Consider the following 25,335-nt stretch of genomic DNA (forward strand, 5'->3'; position numbering starts at 1 on the left):
CTTAGCCTTTTAATACTTTTTAGTCTGTGTATAAATATACACGTGTGTGATAGGTGAATTATGTTGATAGTATGCTCTTTTAATACTTTTAAAAATAAGTGAATTTATAAAATTATAACTATTTATATCTAGCTATTACAAAACTATAATTTTTAAAATAAGTTTCACAAAACTATACATATCTGTATCCTAGCAATACAAAACTATATTGTTTTTTACAAAATTATAACTATTTTAAACAATATAGTTTTGTGCCGGATCCCACGTCCCGCTCCCGCCCGACGCCGCGTGTCCCCGACCCCTCACAGCCTCCCACCCCTCAACCCCACCCGGACCGGTGCGGACCGGAGCCGCACACCCGCACCGCACGCGCACGGCGCCGCACCCGCAGCCGAGAGCCGCGCGCACGGCCCACCTCACCGCCCCAACCGGCGCCGACGAACCCCAGCCCCCAATGGCGGCGATCTTCCTCGCCTTGGCGTCTGCGTGACATGATCGCTTGCCCCGTTGCTGGAATATCCGCGCGCCCTCGAATTGCACCCCCAGTCAGCCCACTCCAATCCTCGCCTCTCCACCGCAAATATTTCTGGACTCCTCTCTCTCTCTCTCTACCCCGCTCTCTCTCTCTCTCTCTCTCTCTCTCTCTCTCTCTCTCTCTCTCTCTCTCTCTCTACCCCCGCTGTTCCCACCACCACCAGTCGGCCGCAATTGGTTGTTCGCGCTCGCGTAGCCCCGGATCGCTGGACAGGTGCCCATCTCTCCCATCTCTTACTCTCTCGAGGTTTCTCGGGATTATTTCTTCTGCTTATTTTTTTCACTGCTTGTGTGTCTGTTCGTTCTTACCCTTCCTTTTACTTTCGGGAACATTTTTTTTAAAAAAAAAGGAGTTGTTTTTGATACGTGGTGACGGTTTGAGATTTTTCGGGAGGGGCGACAGATTCGTTGGGAATCGTTACACTTCGTTGAAGCACGGTGATTTTGAGGGAAACTGCTGGAGCTCTCGTAATGATTTTGCAATCTGATTATCCACTGTCCTGTTGCCTTTGCTTCATCATGCATCAGCACTGTGTTTTGGGGGCAGGGAAGTTCAGCATGCATCAACTTTGTTTCGTCCAGTATTTAAACTAGGAATTTTGGTCATTGATGAAGGTTAGCCTTGTGTGGTTCTAAGTTGGGATCGTTCACTTCTCAAGGACAGAGGAATTCTGCATTTTTTGAATCTTTCCCTGGGTGGGTGGGGGAATTGGTTCTCTCGTAGTCGTAGTGGTAGGCTGATCTAAGGATGGACGAGCGAAATCTGTGGGAATTGTGCAATTTTGTGACGCATTTTCATGTCAAACGATTATCTGTCCGATGGAATTGTATGCGTTCGTAATTGTATAATTTTTTCTTTCGACAGGAAGGGGCTAATCGGTGCTGGTCGATTGCTGGATTTGAGTCGTGTGATATACTTAGCTTCACTGCTAATGCTAATCGCGCCAGCTTGATTACAGTCTCAGCAGATATGGTGCCCGCTGCTGCCGTTGCAGGCAGCGCTGAGGCTGAGGGGGCACCACGCATGGTCAAGTTCCTCTGCAGCTTTGGAGGCAGTATACTGCCCCGCCCACTTGATGGCTGTCTTCGCTATGTCGGCGGTGAGACTAGGATTGTCATGTTGCCACGTGATATATCATATGCTGACCTAGCAGCGCGGATGAGAGAGCTCTACAAGGATGCTGATATCATCAAATATCAGCAACCTAATGAGGATCTAGATGCGCTGGTCTCGGTTGTGAACGACGATGATGTGGTGAACATGATGGAGGAGTATGACAAGGTCATTGCCACAGGGGAGGTGTTCACCCGACTCAGGATCTTCTTATTCTCACAGCACTTGGATGATGATGCTGCATCAGCGGTTGTACATTACAATGTAGATGAGCGGGAAACAAAGAGAAGGTATGTTGATGCGCTCAATAGCCTTGGTGACGTTAGGTCACCTTCCTCTCCTGTATCAGTGGAGCAGCTTTTTGGCATTGGGGGCAATGAGTCAGGAATTCCTGATATTGCTGGCTTGAGGCACTTGAATGTTCCTAGCCCATCACATAGTCAGAGGTTTGGAGATATGGATTCTCCTTGGAGCCCTGCGTATGTCTCACCAGATCGGTATGGAGTGCATGACCCTAGGGATTTTCCCATTTCACCATCATCTGCAAGGTTTCAAGTTGGAGCAGAGGATTTTGATGAGAGGATTCCTGATGACTTTGTAAGGCAGTCACCAAAATATCGGCATTATGAGGTTCATTCACCACCACATATGGATAATTTAGTCTGGCTTCCACCTGGTGCTGTAATTCAGCAAAATTCAGGTTTTCCAGGAAATTTGAGCCGGTCTAACTATTTCTTGGATGGGAACAGTGTATGCGATCACTGTCGTTCACCATTCCAAAAGGGTCAGGGTTCAGTGACTGATCCTCGCTATATGGATCTGCGTTGGACTCGGCCAGTCCAACAACATTTTGACCAATCAAGCATGACTAATGAGTATCCTGGTCACCTTGCTAATTCCTGTTCAGATTGCCGCCCTGGTGAGCATTATGTGGGAGGTCAAGATGTTAGACAGGAAAATGGTGTTTATGTCAAAGAGCAAAATGGTGGTCTCCCTCCCGTGTTCTATAATGAATCACATTCTCATGATAGAGCTTGGCATGCTCATGCCAGCCAAAGTCATCAACGATATGAGGATCCAAGGCTGCATCTTCCTGGTAATGGTAGAGGGGTTGAGCCATACATCGTTGATAGCAACCCCATAAATTCTGCATTTGCACCAAACAAAGTATATGAAATGCATTCAGCATCTATTGGTCGCTCTAGCCATGAAAGTCCCCACTATTTTCATGGCAATAGTGAGCTTATAAATGATACATATCACAACCAACAAGTTGGAGGTTGCGGCTCATATGTTCAGCTATCAGGTTTTGAAGAATCCACCGGTCAGTATTACAACCATTCTTCAACGTATGGTGCGGATTCCTTTTACCAAATGCAGCAGAATTTGCCACCACTTCAATCTATGAGGAGGAGAGCAAACAGCCCTGTTCACACTGGCTCGCCATATGACTCACCACACCTGCCAATACCAAATGGGGGCATTAACACCAACTTTGTCAGAAATACAAGAGATGTTAGTCCGAGGATACCAGGTCTACCTGCATATGATCGAATGCCAAACCCATGGACTTCTCCCAATGGCAACATACCATATAGAGTTGTTGGACATGATGATCCTGCTGCCATGGAAAAAGCTTGTGCTCTTGGTCCTAGGTCTAATCCAGCTACTGCTCAGTATGTTCAGCCTTTCATTGCCCCAGAATCAGTCCCGCATCAACCAGGAGCTCCATTTAGGGAGGTTCATTCTGAAAGAGCATTCGCTGAACCCATAATGTCATCATATGTTGACGGCAAAGTGTCTGTTTCTGCATTGCCCCTCAGTGATCAATTATCCAGGTTGGATACTAACACAATGAAGAAGAAACTTGAAGGTCCAGAGGATGAAAAGTTTACTCAGAATGTGAACGAAGCAACTCCTTCACATGCTGTGGATGAACCAAGTGCCTTGACCCACCGTGTTGGAGCTCTACATGAAGTTGATCTTAAGCAGGGGATGCTAACAGAACATGAAAGCATAACAAAGCAACATGAAGCTGGGGCTACAGCACTGCAGGAATGTGGAAATATTTCAGCGGATAGGTTGAATTTCCTTCCCGAGTTGATTGCCTCTGTTAAAAAGGCTGCACTGGAAGATGCTGCTGTGACACAGATGGCCCAACGAGATGCTAATGCTGTTGTTTCACCTGTTCCTGATGATGACGATAATGGAAAGAAGTTGTATGGGGCAACTGCTGGTGTAAGTAATGCTTCAAGCTTGAGGATATTAACTACGAAACTACCTAATAATACTCTCCATTCAAACTCTTTTGATCTGCAGAATACCGATGCAAATCAGGACTCTGATGTGCATGGAAGCTGTGATCAGCAGAAAAGTTCTAAGATTGAGTCTACAACTGCTGAAGCTGAAGCTTTGTCTAAAGGACTACAGGTATTTTTGCTGATCTCTTTGTATGTAGTACTGTTTGAATTTGACCTTATGTCCCATTTATACCGTGTATCGACCATGCAGACTATAAAAAATGATGATTTGGAGGAAATTAGAGAGCTGGGTTCAGGTACTTATGGGGCGGTCTATCATGGTAAATGGAGGGGATGTGATGTTGCCATTAAAAGAATAAAAGCGAGTTGCTTTACTGGAAGACCATCTGAGAGAGAGCGTTTGGTATGTTTAATTTCCTTGTTAGCTCCTTCTACTTTACGATTTATCCTTTTGGATGTTTGCAGTCACCTTGTACAGTATCTCTTCCTCACAATACCTCACAGTATTTTCTGAACAATATTTTGAGCTATCCTGCTGGACAAAGGAAAAAAATTAATTTGAAGTTATGATTCTGTGCAAAATGATTCTAGTTCAGATTTATCTGATTTTGCAGATTGCAGATTTCTGGAAAGAAGCTCTGATCCTGAGCTCACTTCATCATCCAAATGTGGTTTCATTTTATGGTGTAGTTCGTGATGGTCCGGATGGAAGCTTAGCAACCGTTACAGAGTTTATGGTCAATGGGTCTCTCAAACAGTTCTTGAGGAAAAAAGACAGGTATTTCTTGTTTAATCAAACAATAGTTTGATCTTTCGTTTCTCCAGTATCAAATTCTAAAATAAAGCAATTGTGTAGGACAATTGATCGCCGCAAGAGAGTAATATTAGCCATGGATGCTGCATTTGGCATGGAGTATTTGCATGGGAAGAATATAGTCCATTTCGACCTCAAGTGTGAGAATCTATTGGTCAACATGAGAGATCCGCAGCGACCAATCTGCAAGGTTTGATCCCCAACTTTCCTTGCTGTTTTTTCTTTTTCTTTTTGGGGAACTTTCGTTGCCATGGTGGATATCTTCTCCTGACTTTTCCCCACCTCAATACTCTGATCAGATTGGTGATCTCGGGCTATCAAAGGTTAAACAGCATACTTTGGTATCTGGTGGTATTAGAGGAACCTTACCATGGATGGCACCAGAGCTTCTGAGTGGGAAAAGTAATATGGTGTCAGAGAAGGTAAGAATGCTTTGTCTTATAATCACCTTTTATAGATCATAATTTGTTCGAACTGTAAATAAATGCTACACTTTTTTGTGTTCTGACTAAACTAATTTTATGTATTTGGTAGATTGATGTCTACTCATTTGGTATCGTCATGTGGGAGCTCCTTACCGGGGAAGAGCCATACTCTGATATGCGTGCTGCTGAAATTATTGGTAATGTCCAAAAAATTTATATAGTAACATAGAATACTATGCCTTGATTTCTTATGAGTTATGGCACCTTCCACCATGTTTACCTTTCTTTTTAGTACATATACTAGTTCTAATAACTTGTGGACTTCAGAACTGTGAAAAAGATGTTCAGCGGAAGTTTTTCGTCCTTCTAGAATTTATTTCTGTATTCGGATGCAATTTTGAAAGACTTCTTTAGGCTGAGATAATGGAAATGGGTCAGATGTAAGTCCCCGGATGTCTTCAAGTAATAAAGGCAGTACATAAATAGTGGACTTCAATACAAGGCTAGATGTAGGTCTTGTCGGGGGTGATTCCTGATAATGAATTCAGGGCATACCGGACGACGGACGCGTTGATCTACATTTCTTGTGGTTGTGTTCGAACGAACTTAAGAACACAAGGATTTATCCAGGTTCAGTCCTCCCGTGGGATAATAGCCCTACGTCCTTTGTATTTTCTTATGGATTAAGTGAACTTGTTACAGAGTGTTCTCCGTCCCTCTTCTCGGACTCCCCTCCCTTTATATAGTAGGGAAAAAAAGAATATATACAATCGGACCGTGTCAAATGCCGCAACAGACCTACCTCTAACGAATCCAACTACTCCTAGTCCATCATGACGTCGGATAGGCATGTCCGCTTTGCTCTGTTCGTCATGTACCTCCTGTCCCATCACCAAACACTGTCACGCTCACCTAGTCATAGGGTTTTCATCTGCCCTGGTCGTGCGATGAGTCATGTGGCCTTAAAAATATCTACTACCGGCTGACATTTGGCTGTGTGGGACCCGCCCTGATCGTGCGATGAGTCCTGTGGTCTTGAAAATATCTACTACCAGCTGACATTTGGCGGTATGGGACCCGTCTTGTGGGGGCACCCCCTTATCTATTACACCAACAAGTTTGGTGTCATATTATGTAATTTGTGACACTGAACCTGGAAGTGGTAACTACAGCTGCAATATCCATGAAGTATATAATCATCTAGGTGTAGCTGTGTAGGTGCACTTTCAGAATTTGTTTTTTCTTTTGGATTTTCCTGTGATAGATTGACTTTATCTCCCTGTGAATAGTGAAATTGGAAGAGCCAATGACAAGATATTAAATGTGCCTACATGGTTACATGTGCTATTGTGCTGTGTCATATTCAATTATTCAGTACACATTTACTACAGAGGGGGTTTATGTTGTGCCTATGAAGCTGTAGTCATAAATATATCATTGATGCTTTTTAATATGTCACTCAAGTGATTTAATTATCATTCCGTTTTCTAGGGGGCATTGTGAACGATTCTCTACGTCCTCAGATCCCTTCATGGTGTGATCCTGAGTGGAAAGCGTTGATGGAAAGCTGTTGGGCCAGTGATCCAGCTGACAGACCATCCTTCACTGATATATCTCAAAGGTTGAGGAAAATGGCGGCTGCAATGAATGTGAAGTAAAGGTTCATTCATAAGCCAAGAAAAGGGCAGTTTAGATGTTCCCGTATCCAATTTAGAGATTACAAGAGGAAGGTGAAGTTAAAAACCTGATTATATGGAGTAAATATGTTACAAATGGCTTGGCAACATCTCAGTTTACCCTACTTCAAATAATTTATTAAGTACTTTCCACACGGAAGGAAGTTTTCGTCGCGGAAGTTCCAAAGCATGCTTAACGTGAGTCAGTTGTTTCTTGCATTTGTTGTGTTTCTTGTATTAGTTATAGAAATGATTAGTAAAAACTGACGTTTATATTTCCTGTTTCAGGAACTTTTGATCCTGGAGTAATCAGCTATCATTTGCCTTCCGTCAAAAACTAGTGTTTATCTTGATGGGAACTGTTAGACTGTAATGTATATAAGTTTTGACTCGCTTCATCCGGCTGGCACATGTTAGATGTGCACAGTAATAGGCATGGTTCAAAGCTGGACACAGTTATCCCTTTTTCCTACAAAATTGTGTCCTGGTAGAGATGGAACGAACTTGAATAGAGTTATCCTTGTTCATATTGTACATAGTTTGAGAATAAGATTTCTACACTGTTTTTCCTGTATATATATCATCACTACCACGATCCTGAGTCTTGATAACTATTCTCCCCTGCCAATCAATTCGAACTCGCATACTTATTGGCACTGCCCTGGTTTTACCTTTTCAAGTTCGGTTACAAGTTCAGGGCGCTGTGATGTGTTCTTCCAGTTGCTGGCGATGGATTGATCAAGGTATTCGTGTGTAAATGATATTCACATGTTTTGAGTACAAAAGATGCTCCGTTTGCACGCATTTCATCATTGTAACGGGGAAGAGTCCGTAGTTTTCTTGCTGCTATTCTGGAAGTAAGTTGACTTGTGATTTTGCAGAGTTATGGCATGCGAATAACGAAGGGCGCCTCTTGGGACATAACCCCCACATTTTCTTCTTGTGCTTATAATTTTTCAGACATAATGGAGGAGGATGTTTAGATAGTTCTACTCCATGATGCCTGTCTCTTTAGAGTCTGTTTAGCAGAACTCTTAGATCAGCTTTGAGAGTTAAATTAGTGGAAGTTCTGGCAAACGGCAGTTTGCAATTTCAGCTCTCAGAGTGATTCTGTGAAAATGATTTTTTAAAATAAACTAGATGCTAGACTGAAAAACTAGTTTCACCTAATTCATTTCTCTCACAGAATTACTTCCTCTGTCTTCTCGAAAAATTACTTCTTCCAAAGGAGTTTTACCAAACAAGCCCTCGGAACATTTGAGATTCTCATCTCCTGGTCTTCACATACTTGCCCAGTTTTTGTTCTCTTATTTTCTGTAGGGTATCTGATTACAGTTTGATGTACAAAGATAATTTGGCCATCGTGACTCTAATATAATTGCAGCCACGCCAAGATCACAGTGTAACCTATTAGGAGGTCACCTGCTCTGATCTACATTATTGTTCAGAGCTATTTACATCTCTCTTCTCAATCATGCTCTGAGCTAGTAGTAACTTGGCCTTGCAGACACGTTGACATGAATTGGAACTCACAGTGCCTTATGATCTTCAACAGCAGTATATTAGGACAAGCAAAGGTTCACACGGAGCACTTTAGGTTAGGCAAGCGTTTCGCCTGTCTGATCTTCATGATTAGCCTAGCCTGCAAAGACCTGTCTACAAAGAAAAACACCAACCTGCTCACCAAACCGCGCAATTAGCCACCACTTGTACTACTAACAATATCCTATTTTAGCACCAAATTGCACTCAAAGTCAAACGCATAAACAACCGATACGGGCCGACATTTGCCTTCGCTTTTCGTTCTCTTCTCCGTGTTGCGTAGCGCTGCTGAATCAGTGAACAACTCATGGATGGATTGATGAAGGTTTTGTTTCTTGAGATGCCTGCCTGTGCCTGGTTTGTGCGCGTAGGTGACAGGTCAAAAGCTCCCCGGGACAGAGAGGAGGGGTATCAATGATGGACGGAGGGAAAGTCATAGAGGGAGGTGTCACACAGTTTGGCCTCTTCTTCTGAGTTCAGCGACCCACCAGCTAGGCTAGTTAGGGAGTACAGATGGATAATTGATTGACCATTTGATTGATTGCAATTTAATAACTCCTCGGTTTTTTTGGAGAACGCACCTTAGTGCGTTTTTTCGAGGGTAGCAAAGAAAACCGTTACAAGAGAACTATGCCATGTCTGACAAAAGGAGCGGCAGGGGGAAATGAAGAAATAGAGAGAGAAGTAAGTGTGCTATGATTAGGCCATCTCCAACGGAATCTCCAAATTTGAGGATTCCAGTGCTACAGTACTTTGCGGTGTACTGTAGCACTGGAAATTTGTCTTCAACAGAGTCTGATTCAGTGATACAGTACTGCTACAGTGTTAGGGATAGGGAATGCTGTAATAGTGATAGGGGATGCTGTAATAGCATTTTGAGGATGAAAATTTGAGGTAGCTGTTGGAGATGGTCTTACATAGGGTGAAGAAAGCGAGCTGCAAAGAAAGGAGAACTAAAACTAGCTATTGAAAGAACTCCATCAACCGCTCATTCCCGGCCATTATCCAGCAGCGCGCTTCGTCTCGGATCATCTTGCTGAGATTGACCGCCAACATCGCCGCATGATTCAAAATATGATCATTCCTCTCCTTCCAAATGAGCCAGCTAGCGAGAACAAAGAGGGCATCGAAACCTCTCCTAATATTCTTTGGTAGCCGCTTGCGGGTCGGGAGCCACCAATCAACCAAGTCCATATCCACTTGAGGAGTGAAACGATGAAAGCCCGTTGTTCTCAGAAGATGCAACCAAACCTCACGACTATAGACGCATCCAAGGAGCAAGTGTTGGATGGTTTCCGGCCTCTGGTGGCAAAGAGTGCAGGGGCCTCCATTCGTCAGATCATGTCGCTGATGTCTGTCATTCGTCCAACATCTTCCAAAGAGTGCCAACCAAATGAAGAACTTGCATTTAGGCAGTGCTTTCGTCTTCAATAGTTGCTTTGCTTTAGGAGTTCTAATTGACCATGGAAGAAGGCTTTGTAGGTTGAGGACGACAAACTGTTGATTGGGTGACCATTTCCATATGAATTGGTCTGGAGCATCAGATAGTTGAACATTTTCAACAGTGTCCCAAATCCGAAGATATTCGATCAGCACCGGCACTGTCAAAGATCCTTCGATGTCCCAAACCCAGCGTCGGTTGCAAAGAGCGTATGCCACCAACGAGTGCGCTTACTGACGGCCTGAAAAAGATGTGGCGCTAAATTCTCGATCGAAGCACCGGCTAGCTATTTGTCAGTCCAGAACAGAGTTTTGTTGCCGTTGCCAATTCGGACCGAGAAGGAGGCCTCAAACATTGAGCGGATGATGCATTCATCCTTTGCCGAAAAATCCACCCAGGTTCTCGAACCATCTACCCGGCGTAACCATTCCCAACGGAGGCGAAGGGCGAAACCAAGGTACGAGAGATTGAGAACCCCTAAGCCACCAAGCGAGAGAGGACGGTAAACACGCGGCAAAGCGACTAGACAGTGGCCATCACGCACCATGTCATGTCAGAGAAACACACGATGTAATTTGTCAATAGCCTCCAACACTCACGACGGCAAGCAAGCAGCGATGGAGATGTAAATTGGAATTATTGTGAGAGTCACCTTGGTAAGCATGATGCGGCCAGCGGTGGAAAGCAATCCAGACTTCCAAGTGGGCAGTCTGTCAGCAACAGCGTCCACGAACGGTTGGACGTCGCACTTCCAAAGCCTAGTTAGCGTTAAAGGGATTCCCAGGTAAATCATCGGGAAGGAGGCAATTTGGCAAGGGAAGGATCTGGTTGCCGTCAACATCTCCTCCGGGCTGCATTGAATCGGTGAAAGCTGGCACTTGCTCAGGTTGGAGAAGAGACCCGACGCCACTGTGAAGCCATCAAGAATCGCCTTGATGAGCACAAGGTCTTGCTCATGCGACGAGAGAAAGACCACCAAGTCATCGGCGTAAAGCGAGGCTCTGGCCATTGACCCAGGAACCCTCAGGTGCTAGAACAACCGAAGGCTGTCAGCTTTTGAGATCATAGCATTGAGGGCCTCCATGATAAGCACAAACAACATCGGCGAAAGAGAGTCGCCTTGGTGAAGACCACAGGCATGGCACACGCGCCTACTAGGGCGACCATTGAGGAGGATTCTTGTGCTTGCAGTGGACATGAGAATAGCCGTCCAATTGATCCAACAACGCGAGAAGCTGAGGTGACGAAGCATGTCAAAAAGGAACACCCAAGAGACGATGTCCAAAGCTTTCGCAATGTTGACCTTCAAAAGCAAGCCGGGTCTCTTTTTTCGGTGCAAAAGCTTGGCTCCCAATTGCATAGGTATGAAGTTATCATGAATATGTCGACCCTTGATGAAGGCGGATTGATTGGGCTTGACCAACCGCTGCAACCTTGGTGCAAGGCGCTCGGCCAACACCTTGGTGAAAAGCTTACTGAAGCTGTGAATCAAGCAAATGGGACGGTAATCCTTGATCTCTTGGGGGTCATCCTTCTTCCTAAGCAGAACCATGAGGGACTTGTTAACAAGGTGGAAGCTCCTGCTATTAAGCGACCTCAAAGCGTTGAAAGTTCGAATGGCATCCAACTTGATCACATTCCAAGCTGTTTTGTAAAACAGGCCTGAGAACCCGTCAGGACCTGGAGCCTTATCAGCCTGGATCTCCTGAACGGTCTTCCAAATTTCATCCTCGGAGTAGTAAACGTCGAGCTCGTGTAGGCTTAAAGAAGGGATGTCCAGAGAACCCAAGTTAAGAGCCAGCGACCGTTTCTTGTACGTGCCAATCACCTCATCGAAGTGTTTGAAAACAATTGCAGCCTTATCTTCCTCATTGACCATAATTAGACCTTGCACCTGCAGAGCCTCGATGAAGTTTTTGCATCGGTGGTTACACACCTGCAGCTGGAAAAACTTTGTGTTGGCGTCACCCTCCGGCAGCGAGAGGATTCGAGAGCGTTGTCGAGCAATGATATGCGCCAAGGACGCAAGGCCCAGGCATTTGTACTTGAACTCTTGCCGAAAAGCAATTTCCTCATGTGAAAGCCGCCGTTTGTCCTAAGCAAGGTCTAGCCAGTAAACCACCTCCCTTGCTATAGCAAGCTGCAAACGAATACTGCCCACAAACTTTTAGCTCCAGCGTTTTAGGGCCTTCGCGGTGTTGCATAATTTGTAGTCTAAGGTTCGGAAAGCATCTACATCGTCAAATGGGCATTGCCAAACCTCTTGGATTGTAGCCAGGTACCCGGGATACCGAGGCCAAATGGACTCAAAACGAAAGCAATTCTTGAAGGTGGATCTCATGTTCGTATGTAGGAGAATTGGAGCATGACCAGAGCAGTCCGAGGAAAGGCTGCGCAACCGATGATTCGGGAAAATGCTCTCCCATACCACACAGACGAAGACTCGATTGATGCATTCGAGCGTCGGGTGTATGCGTTCGTTGCTCCACGTATACAACCTTCCGTGTAAATGCAGTTCCTTGAGCTCAAGATCTTCAAGAAAAACGCCAAAAGCGGCCCATGGACCTTCGGTACAGAGCACCATTGTTCTTGTCCCACGCTTTGTAAATCATGTTGAAGTCTCCACAAAGCAACCACGGTCTGATACAACCTTTCCTCAAGTCTCGAAGTTCTTGTAGAAAGCGACCCTATCCGCCTCCCGGTGAGGATCGTAGACCGATGTCAGCCACCAGCGCGAACCGCCCGACGGGGAGACCTTGACAGTCAGAGAATACTCCTTGAGCTTGATATTGGAAACTGCCAAAACATCAGTGCGCCAAGCAATCAGAATATCCCCACAGGTATTAATAGCAGGCAAGAAACAATACTGGAAAGTAGCCCCTAGCATACCCAACATCATAGAGTTGTCAATTACACTAAGCTTAGTTTCCTGAAGGCAGAGAAGAGAACTGTGTTCTTGCTCCACGGTCTCTCGAACCGCATCGTGACGCGCCCGTGCATTGAGACCGCGGACATTCCAACAAAGAACACTTTTGGAATCCATGAACCTGTCCGCGACCAAGGCGACACATCCAAGCTACTCAGGCGGCCACCGCCGGCGACAAGGGCCTAGGAGCATCTGCAGGAGAACTCCCTGGGAACAGCTCTCTGATTGCCGCCCGGTGTGAAGCAGACAAAGGCGTCTCAAATGTGCGCTCATACTCGACAAATGCCGCAGCGTCAGGTGGCCATGAATCTGAGGTAATGCCAAGGCTGTGCATCAACAAGTTTTGTGCTTGGGTGACCGGGTTGGATACGCGAGTTCTCTGTGCCGCCACTCGCTTGCTTTGACGATGATGTTTGTGTTCATTTGATCGTGCGATGATGTTTCGCATGCTTGCATTGCCAGGTATAAAACAAAGTGATTTCATGCTTGCAGAATTATAATGTGAAGAATAGATCTGCTTAGCTAGGGGAGTTGTCTGCACACTCCGATTTCGTGTCATGGCTTCATAGATCATGAGTCATGGCTAGGGTTCTAGATACCGGAACCGGACTAGTTCCAGGAGGTTGGCAAGCTCTAGTTTCTATAGGCAGTTTCCAGCCAAACATCGGAAAAAAAGATTCATCTTCACGATCACTCTCTTTTATCGTGTGTGGATATTCGTGCATCGGCCTAAATGGGTTTAAAACGTACTGATATATACTGTATCTGCTCCCAGATTTGTGGTTCTCGGCTGTAACTCACCAATCACGACTGGGATTTGAAAATGCTGATCCGGCAGATTCCACAATCCATGCACACAGCTTGCACCACACTTCCTCTTGTCTGCTCCTGGTTCGGACTTCAGATTCAGAAAATCTGGAATTGAATACTGAGCCGAGTGTTGGATCTGCCCCTTGGCCGTATCTGAAAAGACATAATTTGACACAGTGGCAACTAGAGAGCCCGGGCTTTTCTTCTCTGTGTTATGTTAATCAACCCTATCTCCTGTCTTGGCAAATTGGCAATGCAACCAGAGGAATCTCCAACCCCAAGTGAGATTTCTCCAGCACGGTTTCATCACGACACATGCAACCAATCGCCCTTTCTACTTTTCTAGGGTGGCAGCAGTGGCCACCTCCTGATCTGCCTGCCCTTCGCATTCGCATGATCACAGGGCCCCGGCAAAAGCAGCAGCCCTGAACGCCACGCAGCCCTGACGCCACGCAGCTTACACCACGCCCGACAGGTGTGAGAAACTGACACGAAACCGGCAAGAAGTGCAGTGGCAATTCAGGCGCAGGATCATACTCCGTTTTGGCAGAGCCGATCGTGATCGAGATGGTGAGGTAACAGTGCTGGCTCCCTTTTGCTAATCTTGCTAGCAACTGGTCAAACCAAGTGCTTCAGGCTGAAGCAATTAGCGTCAGTAACTAACCCTTCCTTTCCAGCGTTAAGAAATATCTTGCCGGTTAAATCCGTCACTGTGTGCAGACAGCGGAATGGCAGCTTGTCCTTTCACCAAAAAAAAAAAAAGAAATGGCAGCTTGTCCTTTCACCAAAAAAAAAAAGAAATGGCAACTTGTCTAGCTTTGCCATGATCATTTGCCCATGATATCACATGAATCGAAGAGCCCTAGAGGCAGAAAGGATGCCGGATTGACGTCCGGTCTAGTCCCCCTGCTGTATGTCGGGGAAAGGATTTTTGAGATCGATTGGGAAAATGGATTGACTGGGCGTGGGTGATGGCTGGTCGATAATGGTGTGAGGCTTTGTTGATCTGATCGATGGGTTTTGGTCGTCTGCAACTCCGCATGCCTGCCTGTCGTTCAACGCAGACTGCACGCAACAAACCTTGGCCGGAGCTGTCCGATCACCAGCGGCAGCAGTCAGGTATTTCAATTTAGTTTTACAATTTTTTTCATTCGTTATCTCTGCAGGTCTCACATATTAATGAAAAAAAAATTCAAAATTAGATATTTCATTCTTCTCTAAAATTTCCGAAATTTGTAAATATTTCACGAGATTTCAATAGCTGGTAGCAGCAGTGTAGCCTTTTTATCACGACCATCCGATTTATGATTGCGTGTCTTCAGGGCTAATTCGTGGCTGCTGTGCTGTGCTGGTGCCGTCTGGAGGGAATGGTTAAGGATATGCGAATTTGGTTTAGATTTGACGGAATTTGTAACCTCTGGTTACGTCACTGTGGATCAAGTGAATGAGTTAGAAAAATCCCTGCCTTTGTGGCAAAAAATAATTAGACCGCCACTTTGATTTATTTTACCTACCTTATTAAGGTATTATAAACAAGCATGATTCACGCCTAATGTACTTTGCTTTGGGGTACAGCCTCTTAGGGCAAGTACTTTGCATGCATTCAAATGCTAAACTCCAATGAGGCTCATCAAATAATATCCAGTTATTCTTATTCCCACTGCCTTTTTCCCCAACTTTTTCCCTTGTGCTCATCTCCTTCCTCCAAGATTCAAGACTGATTCATGTTGCTGATGACAGGCAATGCATGCAAGGGACCATGGGAATATGACTTTGCAGGAAATGACAAGAAGGAAAATACCAAATGACCCCTCCATCCTTTCTCCTTGCTACCCTATGGAGGGTGCATATTTTAAGCCATCCTGCTTAATTTACGTAATTAATATAAGTTTATCCTGTGGACTTGAGGATTAACTTGGATTTGCCTTTTGGGAAAGGTGATGGCTCACTTGCTTCCATCTACCCTGTCATCGCCGGCTTTTGAATCATTGACAGTGGGGCCAATCCGCTCTGATCGAGTGCTGTGTGGCCCACTGTCTGCGGGTCAACACTTTATTTTGTGGCTGGTTAGTTAACCCGTCAAATTATAAGGTCAATGTGTGTGAGTTTTGGCGCCAATGTGGTTATCTTCAATGTAAAGTGCATGCTTTTGCCATTAATTCCTCACCATTTTCCTGTTTGGAGCTACCTCCCTGTGCATAAATTAGGAGGGGCGCCTTGGCCACTTGTCTGCACAGCAGTGAGTGAGAGCTGCCAATTCAAGGACAGGTAGAGATGTAAGACTAATTATCAGCTTGCGTCTAGCTTGACATTGTAATTTATTTTTAATCCTTGATGTTCCTGAAATTCCATTCACTTGGATGGTTGTTGGTAGCTTTGTATGTATCCCTATCCAATGATCACAGGTAGTTAGAGTTGTTGGGTGTCACTGTAAATCTGGATGGTTACCTGCAGCCAACCATGGATTGATTAGAAGGCATTGTAACTGATTATTATTTTTACTAGCTAGTATAATATTATTCCAAATAGATAAATATATAGTATTTAATTAATAGCTGAACAAAATTTCCAAGCCAGTTAGGTGGTGCAAGAAAACATGCAGATAGCAGCATGGAGGACCGGGAGAAGATGGTCAAAACAAGAGAGTATATACATGCATGCATGAACTGATCTGTAGCTGAAAACTAAAGGTGTTGGTAGTATACACATCTGATAGATGATGACCATGCTTTAGTTACATCCACATATATAGGCAGCCTCAGTCAGGTGACCCAGTCACGCACGCTTCGCTTTCACTTGCCTCTCTTTCCTTTGAATTTTTGCACTCTTCCTGCTTTACTTTCCTTTTACTTTCCTCTGCTTTTCTTTTTTTTACAGCCAGATCCTCTTCTTGAGGTCTACATGGGGTGCAGTTCCTTTCCTTTTACGCCTTGCCAGTGAGCAGTTACTCTGCTTTTCTTGGGATATTCTTTGAACCTTACCTCGATTCACCGCTATATTTATGTATGAAGAGAAGAACTGTACATGCATGACGAACGGGCGGGGCTCTGTTTTCTTGCGATCCACACGCAGTGACGCGATCGATCGAGCTGCTGGTTTCTGTGACCAGATCGTCGGTTGACGTCTCTGCTGTAAAGTTTCAGTTGGATATATGCATGGACCATTACCTGTGTAGCAACTAGAACTTCATGATGCAGCTTCTCTGTAACAACACGTATACAGATCGACCGAGTTACAGACACAATAGATAGATATATAAAGATGGATAGCTTGCTGATGAGAGCTCATTGCATCGTATACAAGTTTGCTAGGTTTAGTTCTGACAAACAGTTACAGTAGTACTTTAGTCAGGCTACCTCCCCATTTTTTAAGAGAGAGAGGGTGGGGGGGGGGGGGTGGGGGAGCGAGAGAGAGAGAACTTTAGTCATGCTACTTGACTATCGATTAATCTAGTTATGTTATGGTCAATGTGCTGTTTGGAGCAGTAACTGCTGAGCCAACGCAATTTCAAACCTGGTGCCCTGAAAGTCGAGCTTCATGGCCGTCCTTCCCATACGACATGTGTGCCCTGCTTATTATACCGGAAAGGGGAGCTTTTCTCCGGCAAGCCCTGCAGGATCGTCATGGATGTTAGGTCTGAAAGTCTGAAGGCTCATATATATGATCCCAGCATTGCTTGGAAGCTGACGGTCATCAGCTAGGGGGGCTGCATGCCTGCACTTCATGCGCACAGTGAACAATGAATGGTGTTGAATCTGCGCGGGGTGGAGGCCGCTCGATCGACTTTGTCAATGGCGGATTTGATGTGTCGGAGATAAACAAATCTGGGAGAAAGGTAGGCAAGGCAGCGAGGAAAAAAAGCAGGCAGGCGTTCAAAGAGTTTTGTCACACGCCAAACATGGCGAGGATCGGATGCGGAGGCTCTACGCTTCGGTGGGTCTTGGTTTCCTTTAAGAGGATTGTACTTTTCGTATTTCCGCCGATGATTTTCAATAAATTGAACTTGAAAAACGTACTGCAAGGGAGTTTATCCGTCGAGATTTTGCCAATTGGAAATGAATTGTATTTTTTTCCTTGGAATACATTAGCAGTGTTTCGATAAGATTGAGCAAGTAACAAAAGCAAGCACACTATTTTCTCCGTTTCGTAATATTTATCCATGTCCACTATTACATACAAACACAAGAAATACTGAAATCGAGTGAAAAAATACATAGAGATGATCATGCTACCCCTAATCAATACAAATATAAGAGCAAGTAACTCACTAATATTGGAGTAAATACATACATGCACTCAAGAGCATAGCAGAAAAATGAACCATAAAATATCCTTAGTTACCGCAATAGATAAATAATTTGAAACAAATACTCCCGATTCTATGAACAAACATTGCGAAATGGAAGGAGTAGCTAAGAATAATTGATGCGGGAGAGGGAGCGAGACTTCCTCAAACTGGTCGACATTTTTATCCCAGTACCACTTATCGTTCTCCAAGTCATTGCTTTCTGTAAAGCAGTGCCGTTAAGGCCTGTGGTGAAAAATAAAAATAAAAAGAAGTAATCGGCGTTCCAGTCTCAATTTCGTAAACATAGGTCAAATAACTAGTATTTTTTTCCTTGCACGGTCAGATAACTAGTAGGAGTACTTGATGGAGCAGATAGATCCGCAATATGCTAAAGCAAACTTGTCATGTATCCTATGTTGTTATTAGTACTCTACTAGGCAGCAGTGCAGCACACAAAGTCATTTTCACCTTTGTAAACAGAAGATCCTGGTGAGTGCATGGGAGGGAGGCCCGTTAACTCCCTGCAGATCAGCCGTGGAACAATGACTATACTACATGGAGTGTCCTGTGGAACCAGCCGTCACCATCCCCCGTCACAAGGGAGCACTCCCGTATTTCTTTCCCTGTGCCCTCTCCGCGCGGCCGCGCGCGCCTATAAAGCTCGGCTCTACCCTCTTGGCCTCTTCCTGACTGGCAGCCCGCTCCGGCCACCCACATCAACAACACCAGCTGCAACCCCAAATATGCCTGCCTGATCACTCAGTTCTTCCCTCTTCGATCATATCTCCTGGGCAATTAATCTCTCGAGAGAGCTTGGCGCACGCAAGGAGCTGAGCGCGCAGGAAGGGCTCGAGATCCAGCTAGCTAGCTAGCTCGGGAAAGATCGAGCCATGGGGAGGGCGCCGTGCTGCGACAAGGCGAACGTGAAGAAAGGGCCGTGGTCGCCGGAGGAGGACGCCAAGCTCAAGGCCTACATCGAGGAGCACGGCACCGGCGGCAACTGGATCGCGCTGCCGCAGAAGATTGGTACGTGATCGATCGATCATTGGTGTTTGGTTGCTTCAGTTGGCTCCTTGGTTCATTCTGATCCGTGTATGCATGCTAAATAGCTATGTTTATGGAGTAGTCATGTCATGGTGCAAAGACAGGCATATATATGGATACAGTAGCTAGGTAGCTACTACACCTACTATAGTATTGTCTTGCATGTATTCATGCAATTTAGAAGCTAACCTTTTCACATGATACATCTGCCTTTATGTTGATCATGTGCATATACATGCTAGATGCCCCTTTAATTTCTTCTTCTCCCTTAAACTGGATCCAATAAATTCAATTTGATGGTATAATATGTATGTCGGAGTGGTTTTGTTGATAATCAAAGATATAGTTTCCGATTAAAATATGTACAATTGTTATCTAAACTTTTGATGAAAGGATGTAGTGGTGTTCCATCATATAGATTGATCTATTTGTTTGTCGTGGTGTGACAGATCTAGCTAGAGAGGATCGGCTTGACAAAGAGAAGCAAGTCGTCATTTCCCTTTTTTAATTAAGAAATACCTACGGGAAACATGAAAATTACATGAAATCAAAACAAATGAGTAGGCTTCAACTAATGCGTAGCAAAGATGTGTAACAAATTAATATTTGTAGGGTTTAATTTATATTCTCGATCTGGCCAGTTTCTTCCTATATGCTAGAATTTACTTTCTGTACATATAGGTCTCGGCAGTATTCTTCTGTGGTTTTGTCTCTGTCTAGGGTACTAGCTAACATACTAGTATGCCAATCATTTTCCTTGTTTCCCATTGTTTTCTGAATAGTGAAGTGATTGCTTGTTAATTTGATTTAATTTAGTTTAACTTGAAGTATATGAATGATTTATTGCAGGGCTGAAGAGATGCGGGAAAAGCTGCAGGCTGAGATGGCTCAACTATCTAAGGCCAAACATTAAGCATGGTGACTTCACAGAAGAAGAAGAGCATATCATTTGCAGCCTCTACATTAGCATTGGGAGCAGGTAATAATCAGCACATTGCATGTGCATACAACTCGAAAAGCTTATTACTCCTCCTTTTTTCCCTGATCAAACTTGATAATATCCCATGCACATAAACATGGCGTGCACAATCAACTACTACTAATTAACTGCGTCAACACGTTAATAATGTGCAGGTGGTCGATCATCGCGGCGCAGTTGCCGGGAAGGACGGACAACGACATCAAGAACTACTGGAACACCAAGCTGAAGAAGAAGCTCCTCGGCAAGCAAGCGCCGTCGCGCCGCGCGAGGGCAAATCAAGATCCCTACCTGGCCACTGCAGCGGGCGGCAACATGTGCAGCACCAGCGGTGTCAACAGCAGCAGCAGCGCCGCCACGGCCACGCAAGCCCTAAGCGCGCCGGCTCTCGAGCGCATCCAGCTCCACATGCGCCTTCAGGGCCTCTACGGCGCGTTCGGCTGCGCCAGCAACGACAACGCCCCGGCCACCACGCTGCAGTGGCCGAAGCTTGAGACGCTGCTGACGAGCAAACTGCTCCCGGCGACGCAGCCGGTGGACGCCGTTGCCACGACCGTCAGCGTGCAACAACCCCAGCATTTGATCGAGCAGAGCCTCGCCGCCGGCGTGGCAGCCGAAGCCGAGCAACTCGGTTGTGCCGGTGCAAACTACATGCCGGGCAGTTTCGAGCGGCCCAAGCTAGGGTTTTGCTCTCCAGCTGCCGAGGCTGAAGTTGCTTCGGGCTTGATGGTGGGTGGATATGGCGCCGGCTTTGGTCCTCATCACGACGAGTTATATGACTTTCTGTACAACAAGTATGGCTCGGTAGCCGGAGCGCAAGGCGGACATATTCCTCCGTTACCGGAGCTGCAGTGTCCGGGCGGCGCCGCCGCCGTCGTCAGTGCCGATGAGAAGTTCTCGACGTGGACCGCGTCTTTCGATTATGGCGCGGCCGGGCAGCTCGGAAACTCCATTAGTAGTCTGCATGATTACGTGTTAGGCAGCTATGATCAATAATAATCACAGGGTTTTATTTTGCTGTTGTATGCTGCAGTACAGAGAGGTTTTTTAATAATATTATTTTATAAAAATTATAAAAATAATAGTTGAATTCATAAAATTACAAGAATAAGTTTCTTAGGGGCACGTGAATGTGGCAGAGGTCTGGGACCTATCGACATGCAGACAGTGAGTTTGGGGGGCTGTCAGTATTCCGCGTGTCAATTGGTTTTACGTTTCATAGATGATACTTAAAGAAAAATTTATAACTTTTTAATATGATCTCAGATAGAGATGATCTTTATAAAAAATTATAGCACTCGATGATATCTACACAACTTTATAGTTGCACTTTTTCATTTGAAACTGTTTATATACCTAAAAGGTGACCAGATGTATTAGATATAGTTTTTCAAATCTGAAATTTATAATAACTTTTTAGGCATCTAAATGATTCAAATGTAAAATTGTTCAACTAGAAAGTTGTATATCTCATCGAGTGCTATAATTTTCATATAAAGATCATCTCCATTCGAGATTATATAAAGAAGTTATAATTTTTTTTAAATATCATCTGCGTGGATATAGGAACTGTCGGCACGCGTACATCCAAAAAATGGTATTATTGAAAAAAAGTCCCTGCAGTACATCCAATCCAATTGATATATATAGTTGGTAATTCGGTGTATGTATGGCTTGGTTTCAATTGATCTCAAACTTGCTGTTAATATATATGTATGTGAATGAATACCACTGGTTTAGTTGCCGTATCTTTGAACGGGCATCTATCTGTTGTGTTTCCATCTTTTGCGCGCGTAAAAGTACTGCAATGATGAGTAGCTGTACGTGTCTCCGTACGTACGTATCCGTTTCTCTGGAATTAACCTTCTCGTTCTCGATCGCCGCCGCCTCAAAACCTTTCTTAGATGGCCTCCGTCGCGCCGATCGAGGGCTCTCGCCGTGTCGGAGCTGGACTTAATTGCTTCGATTTGTTCGAGGCGCCAACCGCCAACGACGCATCTGGCTAACTCACGGGCTAGCTAGTTCGAAACCAGGGGTGGTCGTTATTTAAAATACCGACCACCCCCGGTCGGCGTTCCAAACAACGACCACTCCTACAAGCGAGCGACCTGTTGGTCGATGGGACAGTTCGATCAGCACCGCGCCGAGGCAAGAGATGCCATGCGACCCGTTGGTTAGGCGCGTGCGGGAATAGAGATCCTACACGCAGTTTCCGGAGCGCGCCGCGGGCAGGAGCCGAGGATTCCATGCATGCAGCTGCAGCGCTCGGCGGGACGCGGGAGGGTAGTCGCGCCGCCGCTCACCATGGTTTTGGCTAGATTGGAGATGCCATGGAAAGGGCCGAGACGAGCGGGCGTGAGAACGCTTGTGCGTGGGTGGAACTGTGGAAGGAGGGAAGAAAGCTTTATTTATTTATATTTTTTAATTTAAAAAATTACAATATATATATATATGTTTTGAAAAATTACATATATATATATATATACATATACACATGTCGTCCGGCGATATGAATATGTGATTCATCCACTCTAGTGGGTTAAGTAGATTGTTGAACGGGCGATATGTTCTATTGTGGATGGTTAGATGGCCGACAGGAGCATAAATGTGTAAATTTTTAAAACAAATGTATATATTTGAAAATCCCATAATTAAAAATATACAAATGAAAAATTGGAAGGAAACCGATATATGGGCCAAACTACAGGACTAACCTGCCCATCCGGCCGGCCAGTGTCAAAATCCACGTCAGCCCATGTCATTGTTATTTAGCTCTTTGTAGTGGGCTAGGTGTGCTCCGGCGGAAAACCTTGTTGAGTTTTTCTATGTTTACATTTTCTTATAGTAATATTTTAAAAAAATATTTCTAATGAAAAGATTTGTATAAATAGACGTTTATCATTCTCTGAAATAGCTGCAGCCCTTTCAAAGGACGATTAATATGTCACAGTGGCACGTGTATCTCTTATTGCCGTCTGAGGGGGCGGTTACGCCCCACACTCCTCTTACCGCGCTCTGAGAGAGCGGTTAGCGCCCGTGCCAACCCCACTCCGTGTGCCCGTCCCTACTGCCCTCTCAGGGGGCGGTTAGCCTAGTTTTATTATAAAAATAATAAAAATCCTAGAAACTATTAAAATGAAGATAGAATAAATACATGTAAGTGAAATAAAAAATCGCACTGAATGTTAGATAGATTGTGTACATAAGATGATTACATGGAATTTGAACATTAATAATAGCATGTAGTTTATATCTAAGATACATACGTAATTTAGGTAATAGATTAAAAGATGATATAACCACCTTGAATTTAACAAGTACAAAATTTAGTAACGTAAACATTACGGATGAAATGGCCCTTGAAGCTATTTGTGTCTTATCTCTCATTTCATCCAATGGTAATCGTATTCTGAGGATTTTGGACTACGTGGTGCCGGTATATACGGAAATAATCAAAGTTAGGATCCCAGTCATCTGCCCTGTTGTCAGAGAAATTGCAATGGCATGGAGTTCTCTGAGGAGTAAGCACGGAGTCATCATCGTCGGAACCAACCCCTTCGGCTGTGGCGGAAGTGGTAGAAGCACGTCCTCTTGTGGTTGTTGTCGAACGAACACCTCTTTCATGGCGGCTCGAACCATAGCCTCTTTCACAATGGCGTGAAGGTCTCGAATGACCACCTCTGCGTCTCCAGTTATGTCCGGGTAGGCAGCCATCACTGAAGAGTAGATGCAGTCCAAAAAAGTTCTCGATGGGTTTGTTCAGCAACTCATCATCACGAGGGAATACCTAATATACAAAAAAAAGTAAATGAAAATATAAATGTGTCTTAGAAGTGCAACATAACAATTAACTAGGACATGTAATAACGATGAACGTACCTTAATGTGCTCCTCGTACTGCTGAGGGTGCATAAATATCGTGTGTGCTCGCTTGCTAAAACACTTTACTATGTCGGCTAGTCCGCACATCCTGATATATTTCTCACGGCACTCTAACAAGTGCGTATTTAGGTCCATAGAGGTCACAGAGCTTACCATTCATCGTCATTCCTCCATGGTGAAACAGGGATAGCGGGTCATGGTCTGCCATTTTGACAGCACTTTATTCAGATTCTCTTCCTTGAACACATCGTCACCTTTTACATAGGTCTCCCTCATAGTCTGTAGGGCTATCATTGAGAATTTAGATATCCACGAGAAATATCTGCTTAAGGAGGCAGCCATGGTTTGGTATTAGGTATCAGATGGTAGTGGTGTTTTAGAAAACTGCGATGTCATGACCTTCTCGTTGCCTTTACCTCACCTTTTATAAGCAGTGATCGATGGTGTATGTACCAAGTGTAGGTATGTAATTTAGAGACAGTATATGCATTGGATACCTTCCCGCAGCAAGTAGTCACTGGACTATGAGTAGTCAGCAGCGTGCGGTCACATCAGTCTAAAAAGGTGGTTGTGAGAAATTTCGTCAGTCTAAAAGGTTGATAGCGAGGGGTCGCATCTCCCTGAAAAAGTAGCAGCGAGAGGTGACTTCACTTTGAGAAGCTGGTATAGTGTTGTCACATGAGATTAAAAAATGCATTAATGACATAGTAAGTAGTAATGTCTGAACTTGTAATACATAGAAAGTAGATGTGCGGTCACATCACTCATAAATGCGGTTTCGTTAATCTGAAAAGGCACTAGCATACGGTCACATGTAGTACATAGAAAGTAGACACGTCCGAATATATAAGACTAGTTTGCGAATCGAACATGCATCATGAAACAAACATCGAAGTTATGAAAACAAAGATAAAATCCTACTATTGCATCCCCAACTGCCATTGGATGTTCTCAACATCATGATCCCATCGCCGTTGTCGCTGGTTTGCCCTCACGTCGCCCTTAGAGTAGGTCAGGTTTTTCGGTGGAACAACTTGCCTGGTAGGCCTCGTAGCGATCAAGGGAGTCGAGGACTCTTCCTAGATCTGCTACGTCAGTAGTGGAGCAGTTGCAACTGGGACCGCGTGACGACATCGTAGTCCGGTGTGCCTCGAAGAAGACCCTCACGAGGTCGAATGGGGGTTTTGACCTAGGCTCATCCTCCTGACTCGAATAAGACGACTGCAATGGTGCCGTTGTCGTCCATGCATAATCATTAGAGGGGCCTGTGGACAGATGAATGTATTAGACACGGTAAATGTGGAAATGAATGTATTAGTGAAAATACAATATTATACCTGTCGGTGACACAGGAACCGGGGGTCCCCGAGTCTCGAGGCCAGAACAGCAGAGTGCCACGTGGCGCCCTCCCGCGGGAGGTTATCTCCCCGAGGGACGAGAAGACCAAATTCCGGGAGAGGGTGCTCGGGGCCATGAGCAGTGGTCCCCGAGTACCCGAGTTCCCCGATGACTCAAGAAGATCGAGTACCGGGAAGAGAGTGCTCGAGGCTGCGAACAATGGCCCCCGAGCACTCAAGTCCGCCGACGACAAGAAAAGTC

General features: G+C 44.9%; 2 protein-coding genes across 2 annotated transcripts; both read left to right on the forward strand.

Moving 5' to 3' along the window:
* Positions 1-334: 334 nt before the first annotated feature.
* LOC133919950 (uncharacterized) lies at positions 335-7,398 on the forward strand. The gene is made up of 10 exons (XM_062364534.1): positions 335-748; positions 1,400-3,886; positions 3,968-4,078; positions 4,160-4,312; positions 4,524-4,687; positions 4,766-4,913; positions 5,023-5,145; positions 5,258-5,345; positions 6,640-7,022; positions 7,113-7,398. The coding sequence occupies exons 2-9, from the start codon at positions 1,505-1,507 to the stop codon at positions 6,804-6,806; spliced, it is 3,336 nt and encodes a 1,111-aa protein (XP_062220518.1). The 5' UTR covers positions 335-748; positions 1,400-1,504; the 3' UTR covers positions 6,807-7,022; positions 7,113-7,398.
* Positions 7,399-18,516: 11,118 nt separating this feature from the next.
* On the forward strand, positions 18,517-20,918 carry LOC133917744 (transcription factor MYB36-like). Its single transcript, XM_062361608.1, has 3 exons — positions 18,517-18,857; positions 19,725-19,854; positions 20,010-20,918. The coding sequence occupies exons 1-3, from the start codon at positions 18,722-18,724 to the stop codon at positions 20,848-20,850; spliced, it is 1,107 nt and encodes a 368-aa protein (XP_062217592.1). The 5' UTR covers positions 18,517-18,721; the 3' UTR covers positions 20,851-20,918.
* The last annotated feature ends 4,417 nt before the right edge of the window (positions 20,919-25,335 follow it).

The sequence above is a fragment of the Phragmites australis genome, chromosome 5 (genome assembly GCF_958298935.1).
Source record: "Phragmites australis chromosome 5, lpPhrAust1.1, whole genome shotgun sequence".
In the NCBI taxonomy this organism is placed as follows: domain Eukaryota; kingdom Viridiplantae; phylum Streptophyta; class Magnoliopsida; order Poales; family Poaceae; genus Phragmites; species Phragmites australis.